The sequence below is a fragment of the Chinchilla lanigera genome, unplaced genomic scaffold (genome assembly GCF_000276665.1).
Source record: "Chinchilla lanigera isolate Chin_1 unplaced genomic scaffold, ChiLan1.0 scaffold00091, whole genome shotgun sequence".
NCBI classification, from domain to species: domain Eukaryota; kingdom Metazoa; phylum Chordata; class Mammalia; order Rodentia; family Chinchillidae; genus Chinchilla; species Chinchilla lanigera.
Window position 1 is genome coordinate 4,471,686 of NW_004955492.1, and position 18,358 is coordinate 4,490,043.

Here is an 18,358-nt window from a genome sequence, read left to right on the forward strand (position 1 = left end):
TAGAAATAAGGGTTCTGATATTTTTCAATTTGTAAGTCCTTCAACTTCATTTTCCCAAACTCATTAGGTAATGTTTAATGTAGAACTTCATCTTTCAAAGCATAATTTTCTTTGTTACTGCTTTTGAAGATGTGCTGTGTGCTTTGTATCCAGTGGAGGCCTTTAAACACATTATCTCATTTGGTTTTTTGCAACAGCTTTAGTTTTGTAGTTAAGGATACTGAGGCTCAAAGAGTTAAATCACCTGTAACTAATACAGTGGTGCCTCAGTTCACAGACTTAATTCTTTCTATGATTGGTTCCATGATTCTGATTGCAACCAAATTGCAACCATTTCTAGAATTCTGGAAAGAATTAAATTCATGAACCAAGGTGCCACTGTGTGTGACAGCCAGGATTCTAACTATAGCTTGATTTATGCTGCCTATTATCATTTATGCCACACTGCCTTTGAAAACCAATTCTTACTGACATCTTGTTTTAAAAAATTTACATATCTGAGCATGAATACATATATGTGGAAGACAGGACTATACCAAGCCATGTGCAGGTTATGTGTCTATAATCTCAGTTACTCAGAAAACTGAAGCAGGTGGGTCTGAAGTTTGAGGCCAGCCTGGACAACTTAGTGACACTGACTCAAAATAAAGAAGGCTGGGATGTTGCTCAGCGGTATAGTACACAAGATGCAGTACCCACTGGAGAGGACAGAGACACTCTGCCAAAAGGTTAATAGTGTTTATCTGTGGATGATGAGTTTATGAGTGACTTTTTTAAAAAGCCATCTCCCTTCTGTTTATCCATGTTTTCTATAAATATAAACATTTATAATAGCTTTTTGTGTTGCATATTGAACTTGAGACATGACATTTCTAATTTATTATTATTATTTTTTATAGATCAATCTGCCTTACTTCCTCAGTGGAAATCTAGTCACTTCGATGTGGTAGTTGGTGTGTTATCAGCTCGCAATAACCATGAACTTCGAAATGTGATAAGAAACACCTGGCTAAAGCATTTGCTAGAACATCCTGCATTAAGTCAGCGGTAGGTTTTTAAAATTATTCTCTTGCCTAGTTTGAAAGTTCAGAAAAAACCTTATTTAAAAGAGTCAGAGATCTTAATTCAGATACATGACAACTTTTCCTGAAGAAACGGCTGTTTTCATTTTGCTTTTCTTGTATACAGTTGGGTCTCAAAAGTAAATTTAGCCAAGATTTTAAGCCAGAAGCTACTTTACTTGGAGGAGGAGAGTATTCCGTGGTTAATATACCGATGCTCAGTGTGGTTTGTGTTTTGCTTTGCTTTACTATACCAGTTGCATTCCAGAATACTGTTTACTGACTTCTCACAGCTAAGCTTAAGTGACTTCCATGTTGTATGTAGCATTTTCAGTTGTGTGGTCTGAGGTGTGGGCAGCGTGCCTGGCACTTTCCTGACCACTCTCCCAGAACTGAGCCTTTGTAGCATCCCTCATGCTGGTGGTAGGTGGCTCAAGATGGTGAGGAGCCCAGGGCCTTAGTGTGCTTTCAGTGGGACTGGCCTCAAGGTTGTATAGTTAGGGGTTGGGGAAAAAGAAGCATGCAAGCTGGACTCCCAGGGTTTTGTTGTTTGGCTTTTGTTTTTGTTTTTTTGAGACAGAGTCTTGCTATGTAGTTCAGACTGGCTTTGAGTTCACTTTGTAGCCCAGATTGGCCTTGAACTCACAATAATCCTCCTGCCTCAGCCTCCCAAGTGCTGGGTCACCATGCCCAGCTGGACTCCCAGTTATGTGCAGATACATGGGCGATGGGCTGAGAAGCCCTCTCAGGATTGTGTTAAACCAGCACTTTTGTGTCTCAGTAGCTATACAAGTGAATTGCAGTTGTGAATTTTCTTGTCACCAACAGTGAACATTTATAGCTTTCCTCTTTTACTCAGAGGAGCTTCCATTCCTTTTTAAGACAGGTTTCTGTAGGGCACAATCACAATGATAATGGAACTTTTTGCCCAGAAAATAAACGAAAGACCTCCGAATCCTCAGTGCTCCAGCACCACTCCAGAACCTGTACTCTTTCCCATCTTGGAAAGTTAGAATTCGTCTTTACCAGCTGCTTAGACCAGAATCTTAGTGTTATCCTGGATCTTCTTGCTTTCACATGCTACATCCACCCCAACAGCGTATCTTTTGGGTGCTGTCTTTAGATTCATGTTTGGAGTAGAACTCTTGCTAGCATCTTACTTCTACCATTCTCACCTAAGCCACTATCACCTCTCTGGATTATGGCAGAAGCCCCTTACACGAATCTCTTCCTTCCATGCTCAGCCCCATGCATTTAGTTCTTCACGTTACAGCCAGAGTAATTTTTGTTTCTTTTTCTAAGACAGAGTCTCAGTATGTACTTAAGGCTGGCCTCAGCCTCATACTGCCCGGTGCTGGGATTACAAGTGTGTGCCACTCAGTCCTTTGATCCTCCTGGCTCACCCTCTCAACGTGTTGGGATTACAAGTGTGTGCCCCCATGCCCAGCTGAGAATGATCCTTTAAAACTAACTTGGTCAGTACTCTATTCGTACCCTTCACTGACTACCTTTTTTGCTTAGATTGGAATCTCAAGTCTGTTGTTGTCTTTGACCTTCTCTATCTGTTTTCTGTATGCTGGCCACTTCCTGTGCTTTAATCCACTAACTGTCCTCATAGCTCACTTCCTTCAGCCTCTGCTCAGATTACCCTAGCAGACAGCCCATATTAAATAGCACCCCAGTCTATGGCCATACCACCCTGAACATGCCCGATCTTGTCTAAATAGCACCCGTTTCTATTCCATTGTCCTCCCTCACTTTGCTTTTGTCATTACACTTACCATGAACTGGCATGTTCGTTGTATTTAGTTGTATATTTATAAATAACTTGTCTTTCCCCACTAGAATATAGGTGTCATCTGTTTTTTACTGTTATATTCCCAGTACTTAGAATCTAGCTTGACCGAGGTCCGCAGTGATGGTGAATCCCAAACTGCAACCCAAAACCCACTTACTTCCACTTACTTATTGCAAAGTGCCAACACTGCAGTTAAACCTAAAGCTGAGGTTTCAGTTAGGGAGAAAAAAAACCCAAAAAACTCATACATTAACATCTTTTGCCTTAAAGGAAAACAAACAGCATGTGTGTCGTAGGTCTGCCACCACTGGCTTAGCACAAGCCACTCAATACTTTTGAATGAATGACTCAGAACTAAATGTAACAAGTAAAGTTCTTTAGAAATTCACCTGTAGTTCATGCTTTTGTAAGCTTTGTTTTATGAAAAGGATAGCCTGTCTGTATAAAAGTAGTTATTAGCTAAAAACAGCTTCCTGGGGCAGAGTAATTATGTGGGTTTAATACTTTTATTCCAGTCGCTTCTCGGCCTTTTGGCTAAGATCAAGTGTAATAATTTTATTCTAAATGCTAGTTGTCTATGTAAGTATTAGGTAAGTAATAGGTGTCTTACCTGTGTAAGGTACTGAGTGTCTTTTTAAGCAAGTCATGTGTTGTGTGTGGTAGAACACACAGATATAGCTTAATCTGAATGTTTAGAGTATTTTGAAGTTTAGTAAAAGGAAATAGATGTATAATAGTGTTATAAAATGTTATAAAATCATAGTGTTATAAAATGTTACAAGTCCTATAAAATAAATATAAATATATCCTGGGGTGTTTGGAAAACTCCAAACAATCCTATGTAACTAGAGCACAGGGAATTTTTAGGGGAAGAAGAGTATTGAGGGTGAGTATTAGAATGCCAGGGAAGAAAGGAGAGACACAGAGAAAGGCTATGTAAAGAGTGGAGGGCCAGGTGTGTTGGCCTACACTTGTAATCACAGCACTTAGGAGGCCGAGGCAGGAGGATCTTGAGTTCAAGGCCAGCCTGGGCTACATAGTAAGACCCTGTCAAGAAAGAATGAGAAAAGGAGAGTGGGCCTGACTAGGAGAGGTGAGCATGTGGAAGGTTAAGTGGAAGGTGAGACCTTTTCAGGCAATGACTGGATAGAACAGGAGGCATCTAGCTTTGTGACTTGGAGAGTAGTGGTCCTCAGTGCAGTCACAGAGGACTCTGATAAGAAGAGGAAAGCAGCTCAAGTGTGGACATGTTGAGTTTGAGGACCCTGCAGGCAGCAGTCAACTGGGACATCTCACTGGCTGGTTCTCTGGAGGAAAGTATGCTAATGCATCATGGGTATTTATAAATTTTGCTGATATAAAAGATGTGTAGCATGACTGACAGATAATAACATAAATAATACTGTGTTAAGTTAGTAAGTTCCACGAAGCAAAATGATTCACATAGAATGCTTTTGTTGTTTGCCAGACTCTTCTGTTACCAGTTCATGGGTGCAGTTGACAGGGCAGTATAGTTTGACACAAGTATTTCTTCATAGTTAGAGTGAGAGTCTAGTGACAACTTAGTCCATGAAGCCAGTGACTTCTTTGCTGAATCATAGTAGTCTTTGAACATGGGAAGACTATTTCCTCCATTGTTCTGTGCTAGTCACAATATAATAGCTCCAGATAGAGTACAGTAAGTTTAATTTGCATTACTTTTTTGGGTCTATACAGTCAAGCAAACAATGTATCAAGCCCATACTTCTATTGTTTTGACACTTTCTATGGTCTGAATAGTCCCATCGAGGCCAATTTCAGGAAACTGATGTGATGTTACTGAATGCAGAGTTGGGGACAGATATGCATAATATGCCATATGTGATACCATCGTACATATGAAGATATAAATCTTAAGAGACTGATAATAGTCAAATGTAGTAAAATCAGAAAATGATGAGTTTGACTATTTCTTTTGGTAGTAATATACTTTCTTGTAAGTTTATGTAATTTAATTTTTAATAAAATTAGCTGAAAATTTGCATTTCTCAAAATTCCTAAAAATGTGACAGTTGCCCTCACAAGCAGGCTTCAGGACACAACTGCGTATGGGTCATCTAGGTGGAGATGCCCAGTGACTTTATGGATCTTTTACTTAGCGAGTGGGTCCAAACTGGAACTGCTAGGTCAAAAGTCATTTCTAGGCGGTGAGTCATTGAGAATAAATACTATTGTCCAAGAAGAGGAAGTGAAACCAGGCATGGTGGCGCACGCCTGTAATCCCAGTGCTCGGCAGGCTGAGGTAGGAGGATCGTTGCAAATCCAGACCAGCCTGGGCAACAAAGTGAGCTCAAGGCCAGCCTGAACTGCATAGTGAGACCCTGTCTCAAAAGACAAGAAGGATAGAAAGAAGGAAGGAAGGAAGGGAGGGGGAGAGAGGAAGGGAAGAAGGGAGAAAGGAAAGAGAGAGAAGGAGAGAAGGCGAAATGAATAGAATGAGCAGATGGAGAAGAGGTTCAAGGGCAGACTCTGGGTCATGCTCACAGTTTTTATAATGTAGAAGGTGGGAGTCACAGGGTAACCAGTCCAGCAGTCAGAGTATTCTGAGATAACAGTGATGTGGGTTTCCAGAGAAAGAACTTGTAAAGCTTTATGAGGCAGGACAGGAAGTACATCTTGGATAGAAAGACTAATCTTGAGCAGAAGACCACGTGCTAAAATAGAAAAATAGACACAGCAGAAAAGCTGGGTGTGGTGGCACAAAACTGTAATCCCAGCACTCTGGGAAGCTGAAGCAGAAGAATCACAAACTTGAGCCCTGTGTGGGCAATCTAATGAGACCCTGTCTCAAAGTGGAAGGGTGATATGGCTCAGTGCAAAGGCCCCAAATTTAGTCCCCAGTAACATAAAAGAGAAAAAGAAACAGAAGGGGAAAGTTGCAGATATGGATAGTTTTTTTGTGTGTGGTTTTTATTTTGGGGGTTCCTTTGTTTTTGTTTTTGGGTTTTTTTTGGGGGGGCGGGCGTTTTGAGACAGGGTTTCACTGTATGGTCCAGGCTGGCCTTGAGCTCACTACATAGCCCACACTGAACTTGAACTCATGGTGATCCTCCTGCTTCAGCCTCCCAAGTGCTGGGATTATGGGCCTGTACGACCACACCCAGCTAAAATATGGATAGTTTTTGAGAAATGGATATAGTTTGCTTTTAGATGGCATGAGCAGTGGCTGGTAGCCAGAGCAAACCTTCATGCTTGTTTTAAATGGAGTATTATTACAGGAGAGAGCTCACCCACAAGTCACTTGGCAGTTAGCAATTTGATGTTTCCCCTTTTTGCTAGACTAGAAGAATAAAGGTAAAAATTAATCTTCATAACTACTTACGTCTTAACGTTAAAGCTCTGAAATGAGCCTGAGGAAAGGTGCATGTGTAAGGTGAAGATGAGTAACCGATGTTAATACCAACACGTCTCTCAGTGTGCTTGTGAAGTTCATAATAGGTGCTCGTGGCTGTGAAGTGCCTGTGGAAGACAGGGAGAACCCTTACTCCTGCAGGCTGCTCAACATCACCAGTCCAGGTGAGTTGTCTTCTGCCACAGACTGCCTTCTGCAACTTCGATGTTGAGTAAAAGTTACTAAACTTACTAGTATGGATTCTGTTTTTGTCATCAAAGTTTTTGTTTCATTCCTCTCCATAGATTAATCGATCCAGGGGCTGGGGATTTAGCTCAGTGGCACAGTGCCTGCCTGGCAAGTGTGAGGTCCTGAGTTCGATTCCCGGTACCAGAAAAAAAAAAACAAAAAAAAAACCCAACAATAGATTAATCCATTCAGGAATTTATAGAGATTCCCCACAGGTACAGGGTTCTGGGATCCAGTAGAATATTCTTTAGGATGATTCAGATGCATCTGGAAGTTCCTTAAGCCTAGCTAAATCATGAGTTACTCAACTTCAGATTTTTGAGAAACTGCTGATTTCATCAGTGGATTTATAATAGCATTGATACAAATGTTGTGAGGCAACGTTCTGTTAAGATCATTGCAGGTACTTCTGCGAAACAAGTAGTAAGACATTAAAAAGACGATACTTTTTGTTCCTTGAAAGCGGTGGGGATCCTGGTGATGGAGAAAACAGATTCTAATTAGATCCTCTGTGTATCTACCAGGGAACTAATTTGGGGAAGTTATAACATGTCTTTATTAGCACTTCCTATTATGTGCAGTTGTGATTCTAAGATGATAAGCTTTCCTTATGTCCCACGTGCTGATTATGACTTGTATTAGTTTCAATTTTGTCAAATCTTTATGGTTATGTGCACCTTTGGGTAACCCTAAATTATGTATCTTGTAAATGGTGCATTAGTGATGATGTGCTATCCTGTCTCAAAGCAAGTTACTGTTGAAAGCCAAAACCAATTGGGCATACAGGCAAATGCCTATAATAACAGCATTTAGGAGGCTGAGGCAGGAGCATCATCGTGAGTTCAAGACCAGCCTCAACTACATAGCGAGACCCTGTCTCAAAAATAAATGAGTGAATGAAAACCAAACCAAACAGCAACTAGAAAAAGCCACTTCCTTTCCTTTGAATTTTCCAGGGCTAGGGATATTGCAAAGTGCTCTTAATAGAACCCAGGCCCTGGATTCCATTCTGAGCACTGTAAAAGAAAAAAGAAGAAAAAATCCAGAACTCATTATTTTAGATGCCATTACTCATTAATAGTAAAGGAGTAGACCTCTTCATTAATAGAAAATGTTCAAAAGGGAGGAGGAGTGAAGAGGAAGGGAATTTAAAAAAAGAGACAGCTGTGGTGTACGCATGTAATCACTCCCCAGCGTGAGTGCACACTGCATGAACTGCAAATGGGTACTGATAAAATATTTAAAAAGAAAATGTTTATACATGTGCTGTATGTTACATTTTTAAAAATACACACACACAAATTTTGTCTTTTTTATTTTCCAGAAAGCATTTAGGGTTATTTCAGTACCTGAAGGTCAGCCTCAGTCATGATACTAAGATATGTAAAAGGTTTGACTAATAAGCAAAACAACAGCATTAGCCCCACACCCTTGAACACCTGTAGTCCCAGCTACTTGGAAGGTTGAAGTGGGAGGATCTCATTGAGCCCAGGAGTTCTAGATCAGTGTGGGCAACATAGTGATACCTTCATCTCAAAAATAAAGCAACAATTTGTTTTTTAAGGTAGCTTGAGTTCAGGGTTATTTTTTAAGATAGAAATATCTAGTGAGGCCTGGTAGTACAGGCCGGTAACCCCAATACATGGGAGGATTAGGGAGGAGGCTTGCTCTGAGTTCAAGGCCAGCCTGAACTACATAGCAGGAGTCTCTCTCTCAAAAAAAAAGGGTCAGGCGTGGTGGTGCACACCTGTAACCCCAGCATTTTGGAGGCTAAAGCAGGTAGGTCAGAGTTGGAGGCCAGCCTGAACTAACAATGAGAGCCTGTCGCCAAAAAAAAAAAAAAAAACCAACAACAAAAAAAACTAATACTGTTATAATGTATTTGACCTGATGCTTTTAATAGACATGCTTCCACTGTGGATGTCTTTTATTTCCTGATTATATTAAAGAGCAACATTTTGTTGTCATACACTATGTTTGGAGTCTAGACTCTGGCAGTCCCTGCCCTGTCTATGACAAGAATCTGTTCTCTTTTCTTCCCTTCCTGCTCATGTCTGTAATTGAGCAGAAGCCATCACTTCTCCTATAGTTATGTTAATGAGTATCTACTAAGTGTATAATAGTTTCTAGGAGCTCTTAAAGTGAGGATCTAAACAACCTGTGGGTGTTCAGGAAGAAAATACAAATTTTATTTTATTGTTACTGTTTTGGTGCTAAGGATTAAACCCAGGGCCTGCTGCATGTTAAGCAACGACTGTACCACTCAATACTTCCAGCCCTAAATATAATTTGTATTAATACCAAATATGACAGTATTTATATTTACTTTGTAAGTGTATGGGTATGTATACAGATTTTTTTTTTTTAACTTACGAGGTGTTATAATCAGAAAAGTTTGAAAACCACAGCTCTAAAAGATACAAAGAACTTGGTTATAATATTCTTTTTAAAAATGTCTTATTTGTCAAAGTAGTACTGGTAGTCTCTGCCATATTAACTACCCATGTAATCTATCTTGATTCACTTATGGAATTAGAAATTACTTCAAAAGGGCTGTTTGGACACTGATTAGACAACTGGGGAAGAATGGGAAACTACTGAGTTAGGAGTCATTAAACCTAGGTGTGGCTCCTCCGTGTCTTTGGGCGGTTACTATGTCTGAGTTCAGTTCATTAGTCTGTAAACTATAAATCAATGCTTCCCCCACAGGGAGAAGTTGTGAAAATGTAAACTTGGTGGGAATGTGACCAGGTACAAAGTCAGAAATGCCTGCTGTGCTTATCTTTTATCAGTATTGTACAGCAAGAATTTTTCAGTGTTACTTGAAGTTATTCTAGTTACTTCTGTATTATAATAGTTGCCTGACATGTCACAGATATCTTAAATTGCCTAAAAAGAAGTAGAACTTCGAAATTTGCAAAGCAAAACCAAATTTACTGATTCCCCCCCCACCTCCGCTTATACTGGGGATTTAACTCAAGGCCTTCAGAATGAACTACATGCTCAGCTATTTTTTAAAAAAATTTATTCTAATTTTTATTTTGATACAGGACCTTGCTAAGTTGCGTAGACCAGGCTCAAACTTGCAGTCCTGCCTCAGCCTTGTCAGTTGCTGGGGTTACAGGTGTGCACCACCATGCCCAACTCAAATGTACTGATTACTTATGCCTGCAGTTAGTACTGTGTTTGTTACACTTTTTCTCCAATACTTCCAAGTAGATACTTTCCAGTTAACTTAAGTTTATTGTTTTCCTGTAATATTTATTTGTCTATGTACAGACACACATGTACACAAAAAATCTAAAGCAGTTTTGATAATTGAATACTAGATTTAGCTGAAAAGTTCATTCTTAAATTTCAAAATGGGTTTGTTTTTCTAGGCGCAGCCATGATTCTCAATTTTTAAAAAATTTCTGCCACTTGTGAAAAAATCATATAGTAAATATAGGTAGTTAGATTTTACTGTTAGGGCTGCTTCATACATCATATTTGTAAAATAAGAGATTACGTATGTTTAATTATGTAAAACCCCTCTTTTCCCTGCTTCCTTAGTTTTGAATCAGGAAATTGAAGCATTCAGTCTTTCAGAAGATGCTACATCAGAGCTCTCTGAGGACCGAGTTGTTAGTGTGAGCTTCCGAGTTCTCTACCCAATTGTTATCACCAGTCTTGGAGTATTCTACGATGCCAGTGATGTGGGTTTCCAGAGGAACATTACGGTGAAGCTTTATCAGGCAGAACAGGAGGTATGCACTGCTTTGTACAGGACTTCGCATGTTTTCCTTCTCCCAAAACACAACTTTTCCTTATGGCATGTACTAGGTTGGAAGACTATGTAATTCCCTCTAGTTGAGAGACTTCCACCATTTTTCCCTTATTGACTAAATGGAGAATGCATTGTAGTGCAAAAAATTATACTACTGGTTTGAAAAGAGATTAACAGTGAATAAATGCATTATATCTAGAAAAGAGGAAGTTGGACTAGATTGGAAATTCTCAATCTAAAATCTTCCAGAACTCAGAAATTGGTGATGGATATAAAAATTTGGGGCCTTGTAGCAGGGTTTGATGGTAAACGCCTGTAATACCAGTACTCAGCAGGCTGAGGCAGAAGGATTGCAGTAAGTTTGAGGCCAGCCTGGGCTACATAGTGAGACCCTGTGTTAAAAAAGAAAAAAAATTGGAGGCCTTTTAGGATTTTGTCTCTTACAAACATAAAAATCTACAATAAAAGGCCAATAAGCTGCTTCAGATGTTTTTTGTAAGGACGATATAGGAGGGAGAAAAGTTTAAAACAGTTGGGCTCACTCTTTCTCTGAAGTTGGGGAGATCTGATTTGTTTGCATGATATATCAGAAGGCATATAGGATGGAATTATATTTGAAAAGATCTGTTTCTGGGTTTTAAAAATACAGGAAATGCAAAACAATTATACAGTGAAGAACTGAATATCCACCAACTAGATTCTACAGTAATCAGTGTCTGGCTGTATTTGCTTTGTCACATATGTATTTATTAATCTATCTTTTTAAAAATGTATTTCAGAGTAAATTGCAGGCATTGGTATACTTCACACTTGAATGCTCTAGCATGCATGTCATTAATTAGGATTTACTTTTTTATTGTTCTTTTTTTTTTTTTTCCTCTGGTACCGGGAACCGAACTCATGACCTTGCGCTTGCCAGGCAGGCGCTTTGCCGCTGAGCTAAATCCCCAGCCCCTATTGTTCTTAAACTACATACAGTGGCATGTACGTGCAGTTCGTTAAATTCTATAACCTGTTTCACTCACATACTCCTGTCAGTATGTGAAGCATGTGATCCTAGAAAGTTCCCTTATGTTCCTTCCAAGTCCGTTCCTTTTCTGTGCCCCAAAGGCAACCACTCTTCTGATTTTTTTGTTTTCTCGTAGACTGGTTGTGTCTGTTCTGGGACTTCATGTATAGACGGAAGCGTAGAGAAGTGCTCCACTGTATGTCATCTCTCACTCCACATTTTGAAACCTATTCATCAGATTGTATGATCAATGAATTTTCCCTTTTCATTCTTGCCCAGGCTTGGTTCAGACTTGCAGTCTTTCTGCCGTAGCCTCCCAGACTGCTGGGATTACAGGTATATGCAGCACCACTGCACCCAGCATGATAGTTCTTTTGGAAGGGGTTCTTGAGTTTTTTTGTTCCCATCCCCTCTAAATATGTGATCTTTCCATTTATTCTCAACTCTTTAGGGAATTTTGGCACTGTAATTAACTGAGTTTAACAACACCTCTCACTTCCTTTAATGCTTTTCATGTCAAGATGGGGTTTTTTCTTTTGTTTTTAAGGTTATGTTTAGTAGTTGAGAATTTTTTGGTTTTTCTCTGGTACCGGGAACTGAACTCACAACCTTGCGCTTGCCAGGCAGGCGCTTTTGCCGCTGAGCTAAATCCCCAGCCCCTAGTAGTTGAGAATTTTAAGACAACTTTGGTATCTTAAATATCTTTACTTCATAACCATGATTGTACTAGAAAACCCAAACATTGCCAAAACTACAGTAGAACAACATGAATCACTGTACTTCGGACCATTATGGATTTTGTTGACTGATCAAGCTGGAAGGTGTTTGAGGACTTGTTGCATGTGCTATGTGTAACATAAAACATTCTTCTCTGTTTCCTGTTTCTTGCCCCTCGCCTTCCCCGGTGTGTAGGAGGCCCTCTTCATCGCTCGCTTTAGTCCTCCGAGCTGTGGCGTTCAAGTGAACAAACTCTGGTACAAGCCTGTGGAACAGTTCATCTTACCAGAGGTATGTGGTGCTCCCCCTCAGAGGAGAGTGGGTGCTGACCGGAATGGGAGTGGAGGGAACCAGCTATGGATATACTAAAGTGTAGTGCTTGCATTTCTTCCTCCAGAGAACTTCACCATCCCTCAGTGGGTCAGACCCTGTGTTTTGAAAGTATTTGTGTCACTGTGGTTTATTGGGACTGTGTGACAATTTCAGTGAGAAAGAGTAATATTAGATACTGACTGATAGACCCGGCACAAACCATTTCGTAAATCACATAGTTTCCTTATCTAAAGAATAAAAAAAAAAAAAATCAGTCTATACAGGAGACAGGTCCCATTTCTAAGTTAAATAAAACTTCTTTAAAGGGTGAACAGTTAGGGTGAGGCCTGAAAACACATCCATCACCTGGGCCTCCCTCAGTCCAGCCTAGGTACATACATGTCTATGAATATCAAAGGGATTTCTCTTTCACCTATATATGAACTTCCATTTGAAAACATGTTTATTCAGGCGTGGTGGTGCACCCGTGTAATCCCAGCACGTGGGAGGCTGATGCAGAAGGGTCGCCATGAGCTTGGGGCTAACGTGGGCTACATAGTGAGTTGAAGACCAGCTTAACTACATAGCAAGGACCTGTCTCAAAAAAAAAAAAAAAAAAAAGAATTAAAAGTTAAAACATCTTTAATAAAAGCAGAAGTAAAATACACTGGAGAAAAATAAAGTAAAGGAAAACTATTAAGAAGATTAAAATCAGGCCAGGGATATAGCTCAGTGGCACAGCCCCACACTGGTAAGCATGAGATCATGAGTTTGATTCCTGTTATCAACAAAAAAAAGAGCTGAGGAGATAGCTCAGTGTGAAGCGTTAGGCTCAGTCCTCAGTACCACCAAAAAAAAAAAAAATCAAAATCCCATAACTCATGTATAATCTCATTTAACATTTGGCTTCTGTGCATATAAAGTTGCTAGGATTATATTGTTCATTCTGTTTTATAATTTACTTTCTCTAATGTGACCATTTTTATATAAATATTCTTCATTATTGTAATGGCTTTATAGGATTACATTGTATGGAAACACTATTGGTAGGTTTTTCCAGCACAGAGAGAAGTAAAACAGAATAAAATGCCTTTATTGTGGGCACAGAGAAGGCCACAGGAAAGAGAAAAACATGGCGCTTCTAAGGATCTTTCCTGGGGTCCAAGGTTAAATAACCCCAGACTGGAGGCAGGGTTTAAGAGGCGGACCGCCTGACTTGACAGACCAGGATTGGGTGGGAGCGTGGGAAAAGGGAACAGGATATTACAAAGGGGAAAGTAGGAAGTCGTAATTTGACTCAGCAGAAGAAGGGTGGGGCTTAGCACATGGCCTCTAGTGGGCAGTGCCATATTGGCTGGATGCCATAGTGACTCAGCACCATACCACATGACCTCCAGCGCCATATTGGCTGGGTGCCATAGCAACTCAGCAGGAATTACAGTGGGGCAAGAAACCAGTCAGCTATCATTTAACTCTGTCTTTGGATATTGATATATTTCCAGTTTTTTAGTGTTTTGAAAGAGATGATAGTGAACATCATTATCCTTCTTGATTTGTGTGTGTAAGTGTTTGTTGAGGATGAATTGTTGTACCAAAGGGTATGTGCATTTTTTAAGGTATATGATTCCTCCCTAAATGGAATTTCAGTGATGTGAATAGTTATTAGCAGTATAGGAGAATGCCAGTTTCCTACATTCTTTTCCTTTTTAAGTGCTATAGGTGCTGTCAGGGTTGTCTTTTACTTTTAATGAAGAGTTGGGACTCACCCAAGTAGTAAAGGCCAAGCATTGGATCTCATTTTTGAAGGAAACTTCTTGGGTTTGATCATACATTTACTGAGAAAATTCTTTTTTTTTTTTGTTTTTTCTTTTTCTCCGGTACCGGGAACCGAACTCACGACCTTGCGCTTGCCAGGCAGGCGCTTTTGCCGCTGAGCTAAATCCCCAGCCCTACTGAGAAAATTCTTAATTGAGAATTTACCATGTGCCAAGCACTGGGACCATATCAAGACACAGTAGGAGCTATAATCCCTGTACTCTGGGAGGTACACAGCTATGATCCCTGTACTCTGGGAGGCTGAGGCAGGAGGATTATAAATTTGAGCCCAGCCTGGGCAACTTAGCAAGACCCTGTCTCAAAATAAAATTTAAAAGAGGGACTGGTGGTACAGCTCAGTACAAAGTGCTGGGTTCAATCCCCAGTACAAAGTCAACAACAAAACAAAAAATGAAAATGCCTACCCTCAGATACTGCTTTACACACTAGTGGGGAGAGAAGAGCTAGCACTAGTACTCCGTGGAACACACCGTGGGTGAGGCGCTGCTCTGAGCATTTGCCTTGTGAACTAACTGGTAAGCTCCTTTGGGACTGGAGCCAGGCAGCAGGAAGAGTGGTCCTTGTGTGCCGAGGACCAGCATGGGCAGACTCTGACCCAGACGTGTGAGATTCCTGCAGGGAGAGCAACCCTCGGAGGAGATGAGGAGCGCTGGCACTGTGGTGGGTGCTGTCCAGAAAGATCTGGAGCCTGCTGGAGGGTTGATTCTCAGGAAGCTCAGTCTCAGCAGGAGAAAGGAGATGATGTCCTGGAAGTGAGCAGGGGTATGAGGGCCCATGTGGGCCCCACATGGCTGAGCTTGAATCCCTGCTGTGCCACTTAATGGCTGTGCAACATGACGTGTTGCCCTCACTGTGTCTCTTTCCTCTTCTGTAAGGAGGTGCTGTGCTACCCAATTCTGAGAGTTGCTCTATGGGTAGGTGGCCTGACGCATGCAGACTGCTTAGCACATACTGCCAGGTGGCCATGACATGCTGTCCGCTGTCATTACTGCTGCTGCTTCTCATAGGGACTTGGGGTCTTATTCTGTAAGAGCAGCGTTTCTTCACTCTTCCTATAATTCCCTTCTAGGAGATACTTTCAGTTACAGCTGGCTGGGAGACAGTAGTGGTATCTGTGGGCAGAGGTATAGAAATGATGGGCACCATCCTGCAATGCACAGGAAAGGGTGACCTGGCCCAAATGTCTTCGATGCTGAGGTTGCAAAACTGTCCCTGAGGAAGTATTCACATGGTGTAGGACAAAGAAGAGGAAAAATATACTTTAATGCTTCAGTTGGTCATGGCTTACAGGGTCCGCCCTTTATTTTACTGGTCTGTAAGTTATATTTCCTGAATGTCCTTACTCTCAGGAAGTACATGCGGCAGTGCTAAAAATGCGCTGTCATGGTACCTGCATCGTGCTGTAGAACTTTGAAGTGATTTGAGACCAGCAGGAAAGGTGTGGATACCGAGCACCCAAGTGGGGCAAAATGTGAGCAGTCTATGAGGCCAGGTGATTTGGGTGGTGATTTCAACTTTTTTAGGTTTGCTGTTTTTTGTAGTAAGACAGAGGTTGGGAGAGAGGGGTTAAGCATCCATGCTGGTGGTTAGAGTTGTGTATCCAGCAGTAGGTGCTAGTTGTGGGGGGAGCTCAACCGCAGTCATGAGTGGGAGGCCTTTAATGACCTATCTCTGAGAGTATCATTTCCCTTCAGACTTTTAAGATAAATATACTTGGGGCTGGGGATTTAGCTCAGTGGCATAAGTGCCTGCCTGGCAAGCACAAAGTCCTGAGTTCACTTTTTAGTACCCCCCTCAAAAAAGATACATATACTTGGTTATTCATTAATTTTCTAATATTAACAAAAACAAAAATTTTAATAATGGCTACCTGAGGAGATGTGATTGTTTTCTTCTTCTTTTTTTGTATTTATTTTCAAAATGGCCGGCAATAGATACACTAGCTTGATTTTTTTTATTATTATTAATTAATTAATTAATTTTTTGGTACCAGGAATCAAACTCAGTACCTTGCACTTGCCAGGCAGGCACTGTGCTGCTGAACTATATCCCTGGCCCTACACTAGCTTTATAAAAAGAAAAAATAAACTTAAAAAATTTTAAATGTTCTGTCCTGTCCTGTTATACAGAGTCCTGTTTTTGTTGAAAATGTGTTCGTGGTACCTAAATACTCTTTTGCTACACCACACCTTCTGGGGCTTACTAGAAAAATGACAGTGAGGCTTGCTGCTTACAGTGAGCAGGGAATGGCGAACTGGAGGAAAGCTGTGGGCTTGTTCTAGCTCCTTGGAAGTTGGTGATGAGCTCATTGTCTTCACACTCACTGGCGACCAGAGTAACAGCAGTGTAGCTGGCTTGTCATGTGAGCAGATCTTTTGTAATGTGTTCATTGTGTGGCTCACTGAAGCATAAATCTCAGCGGAGGTCCCCGGATTAAATGAAGACTGCTGTGTGTTTCTCCTGAAATAATTGTTTCTATAATCTTATATTTTTCTTAATAGTATAGTTGAAGCCTAAAACTAATCTCAAAAAAGCAGACTATTTTTGTTCAGCTAAATCACTAGAGGCATTATTTGTATTATGGACACACATACTTAATTTTTATGAAAGTTTAGATTATTAGATGTCATTCTCCAATCCACGAGAAGTTCTTAATGTTTTATATACACAAATGTACTTATTTCTTGAAGCAGTTCTTAGTATTGGATGAGAAATTAGAAGCATGATGCACATGGGCTGGGGAAGAAGCATGACACAAAAGAGTTAACGTGGAACGGGCTGCAGTTAGCTTACATATGTTACAGATAATGTATTATATTTCCTTTTGTACCTATATGTACCATACTGTTTTTTTTTCCTAACTTCCTTTCTGGTTTCATGATTGGGGCATAGAATTACCATAAACAAGTTGATTTTCATGTGAAGAGGTTCCTGGCTTTGTGATGCCCTCCAAGAGAGACTAGAAGGTAGGCTTGTAAGAGAAGAGGTGAGGAACAGGTCCCTTCCTGTGACTGGAACAGCAACAGAACAGGAGCTGCAGCTCCTGCCCTGCATGATAACAGCATCCAGTGGGTCAGAATGGGCTCAGGCAGTAAATCAAGGCCATTTAGGGGATGACAGTGAAATTTTTTGGTAATTACTTTACTTAGTGAATAAGCTGACCATTGTATCATGGCTCAGACACAAACAATGGAGTGGCTGCCAAGAAGGAGCCACTGGGAAGTAGCAGGTCAGATGCCAAATGTCAGTTGAATTAGTAGGACAGAATTACTTATTCTGTCTTCAGATTTTCCAGATTTGTAGTTTCAAGGTGAAGAATTTTTATTTGGTCGCTACAGCATTTACTTTTCGTATGATTCATTCTTTCATTTATTTATTTGTTTTTTTGAGACTAAGCCTCAATAGTTCCAATCTGAGTTTTGTAACTCAGACTGTCTTAAACTCACTACGTAGCCCAGGCTGGCCACGAACATATGGAGATCCTCCCACTTAAGTATTCCGCAAGGGTGAAGCAGGAAGATTGCAAGTTCAAGCAGTCTTAGCCTGGATAACTTAGGGACTTGGTGAGACCTGGTCCCAGAAGAAAGTCACTAGTGTTCGTTTTGTAGTCTCCTGGTTTACTTCACTCCTCCCTCCCAGGCCATCTCACCCCTTGCCTCCTGTATGCTGATGGCTGGTGATGTGTCTGCACAGCCTGGACTTCTTAGTGAACTGCAGACCTGCTTGTAGCAGTCCATTGAGATTCGCCATTTGGGCATTCTAGTCATGACCTTTCTCCATCCCCTCAATCTGTTGTCTCTTAGTCATCAGAATCTTTCTGAGTCATGGGATTTGTTCTCAACTCTCATATCCAAGCACTGACCAAGTCCTAGCAATTTGTTCTGAACATATTTGTTACCAGCACTTCCAAGTTTTAGAACTATTACAGTTTTAAAAGACAGTCATGTATACCAAGGGCCAGAGAAAGACACAAGATAAACCCACAGCAGGCTGACACAGTCAGGGCTCAGAGTTTAGATCTCAGGTCCCAACATTGACCTTCCAGTGGGTCCACTGACAGATGGTCAGATGCTCATAGAATGACACCATATAAATGCAGAAATCCATGTATAAAACAGAATGGCAAGCTGTTCATCTTTAAGGGTGCTGTGTCGTGGGAATGCTCTGAATGCTCATGACCCATATCTAGGAACCTCTTTTTTTTTTTTTTTTTTTTGGTTTTTCTCCGGTACCAGGAACC

General features: G+C 40.7%; 1 protein-coding gene across 1 annotated transcript in view; it reads left to right on the forward strand.

Moving 5' to 3' along the window:
• Positions 1-899: 899 nt before the first annotated feature.
• Positions 900-18,358, forward strand: part of B3galnt2 (beta-1,3-N-acetylgalactosaminyltransferase 2) — a gene marked incomplete at its 5' end in the record, with an annotated part of 30,120 nt that continues 12,661 nt past the window's right edge. Inside the window, 4 exon segments of the mRNA XM_013504679.1 lie at positions 900-1,047; positions 6,314-6,414; positions 10,031-10,224; positions 12,166-12,261. Of these exon segments, the coding sequence (XP_013360133.1) occupies positions 900-1,047; positions 6,314-6,414; positions 10,031-10,224; positions 12,166-12,261 (539 nt within the window).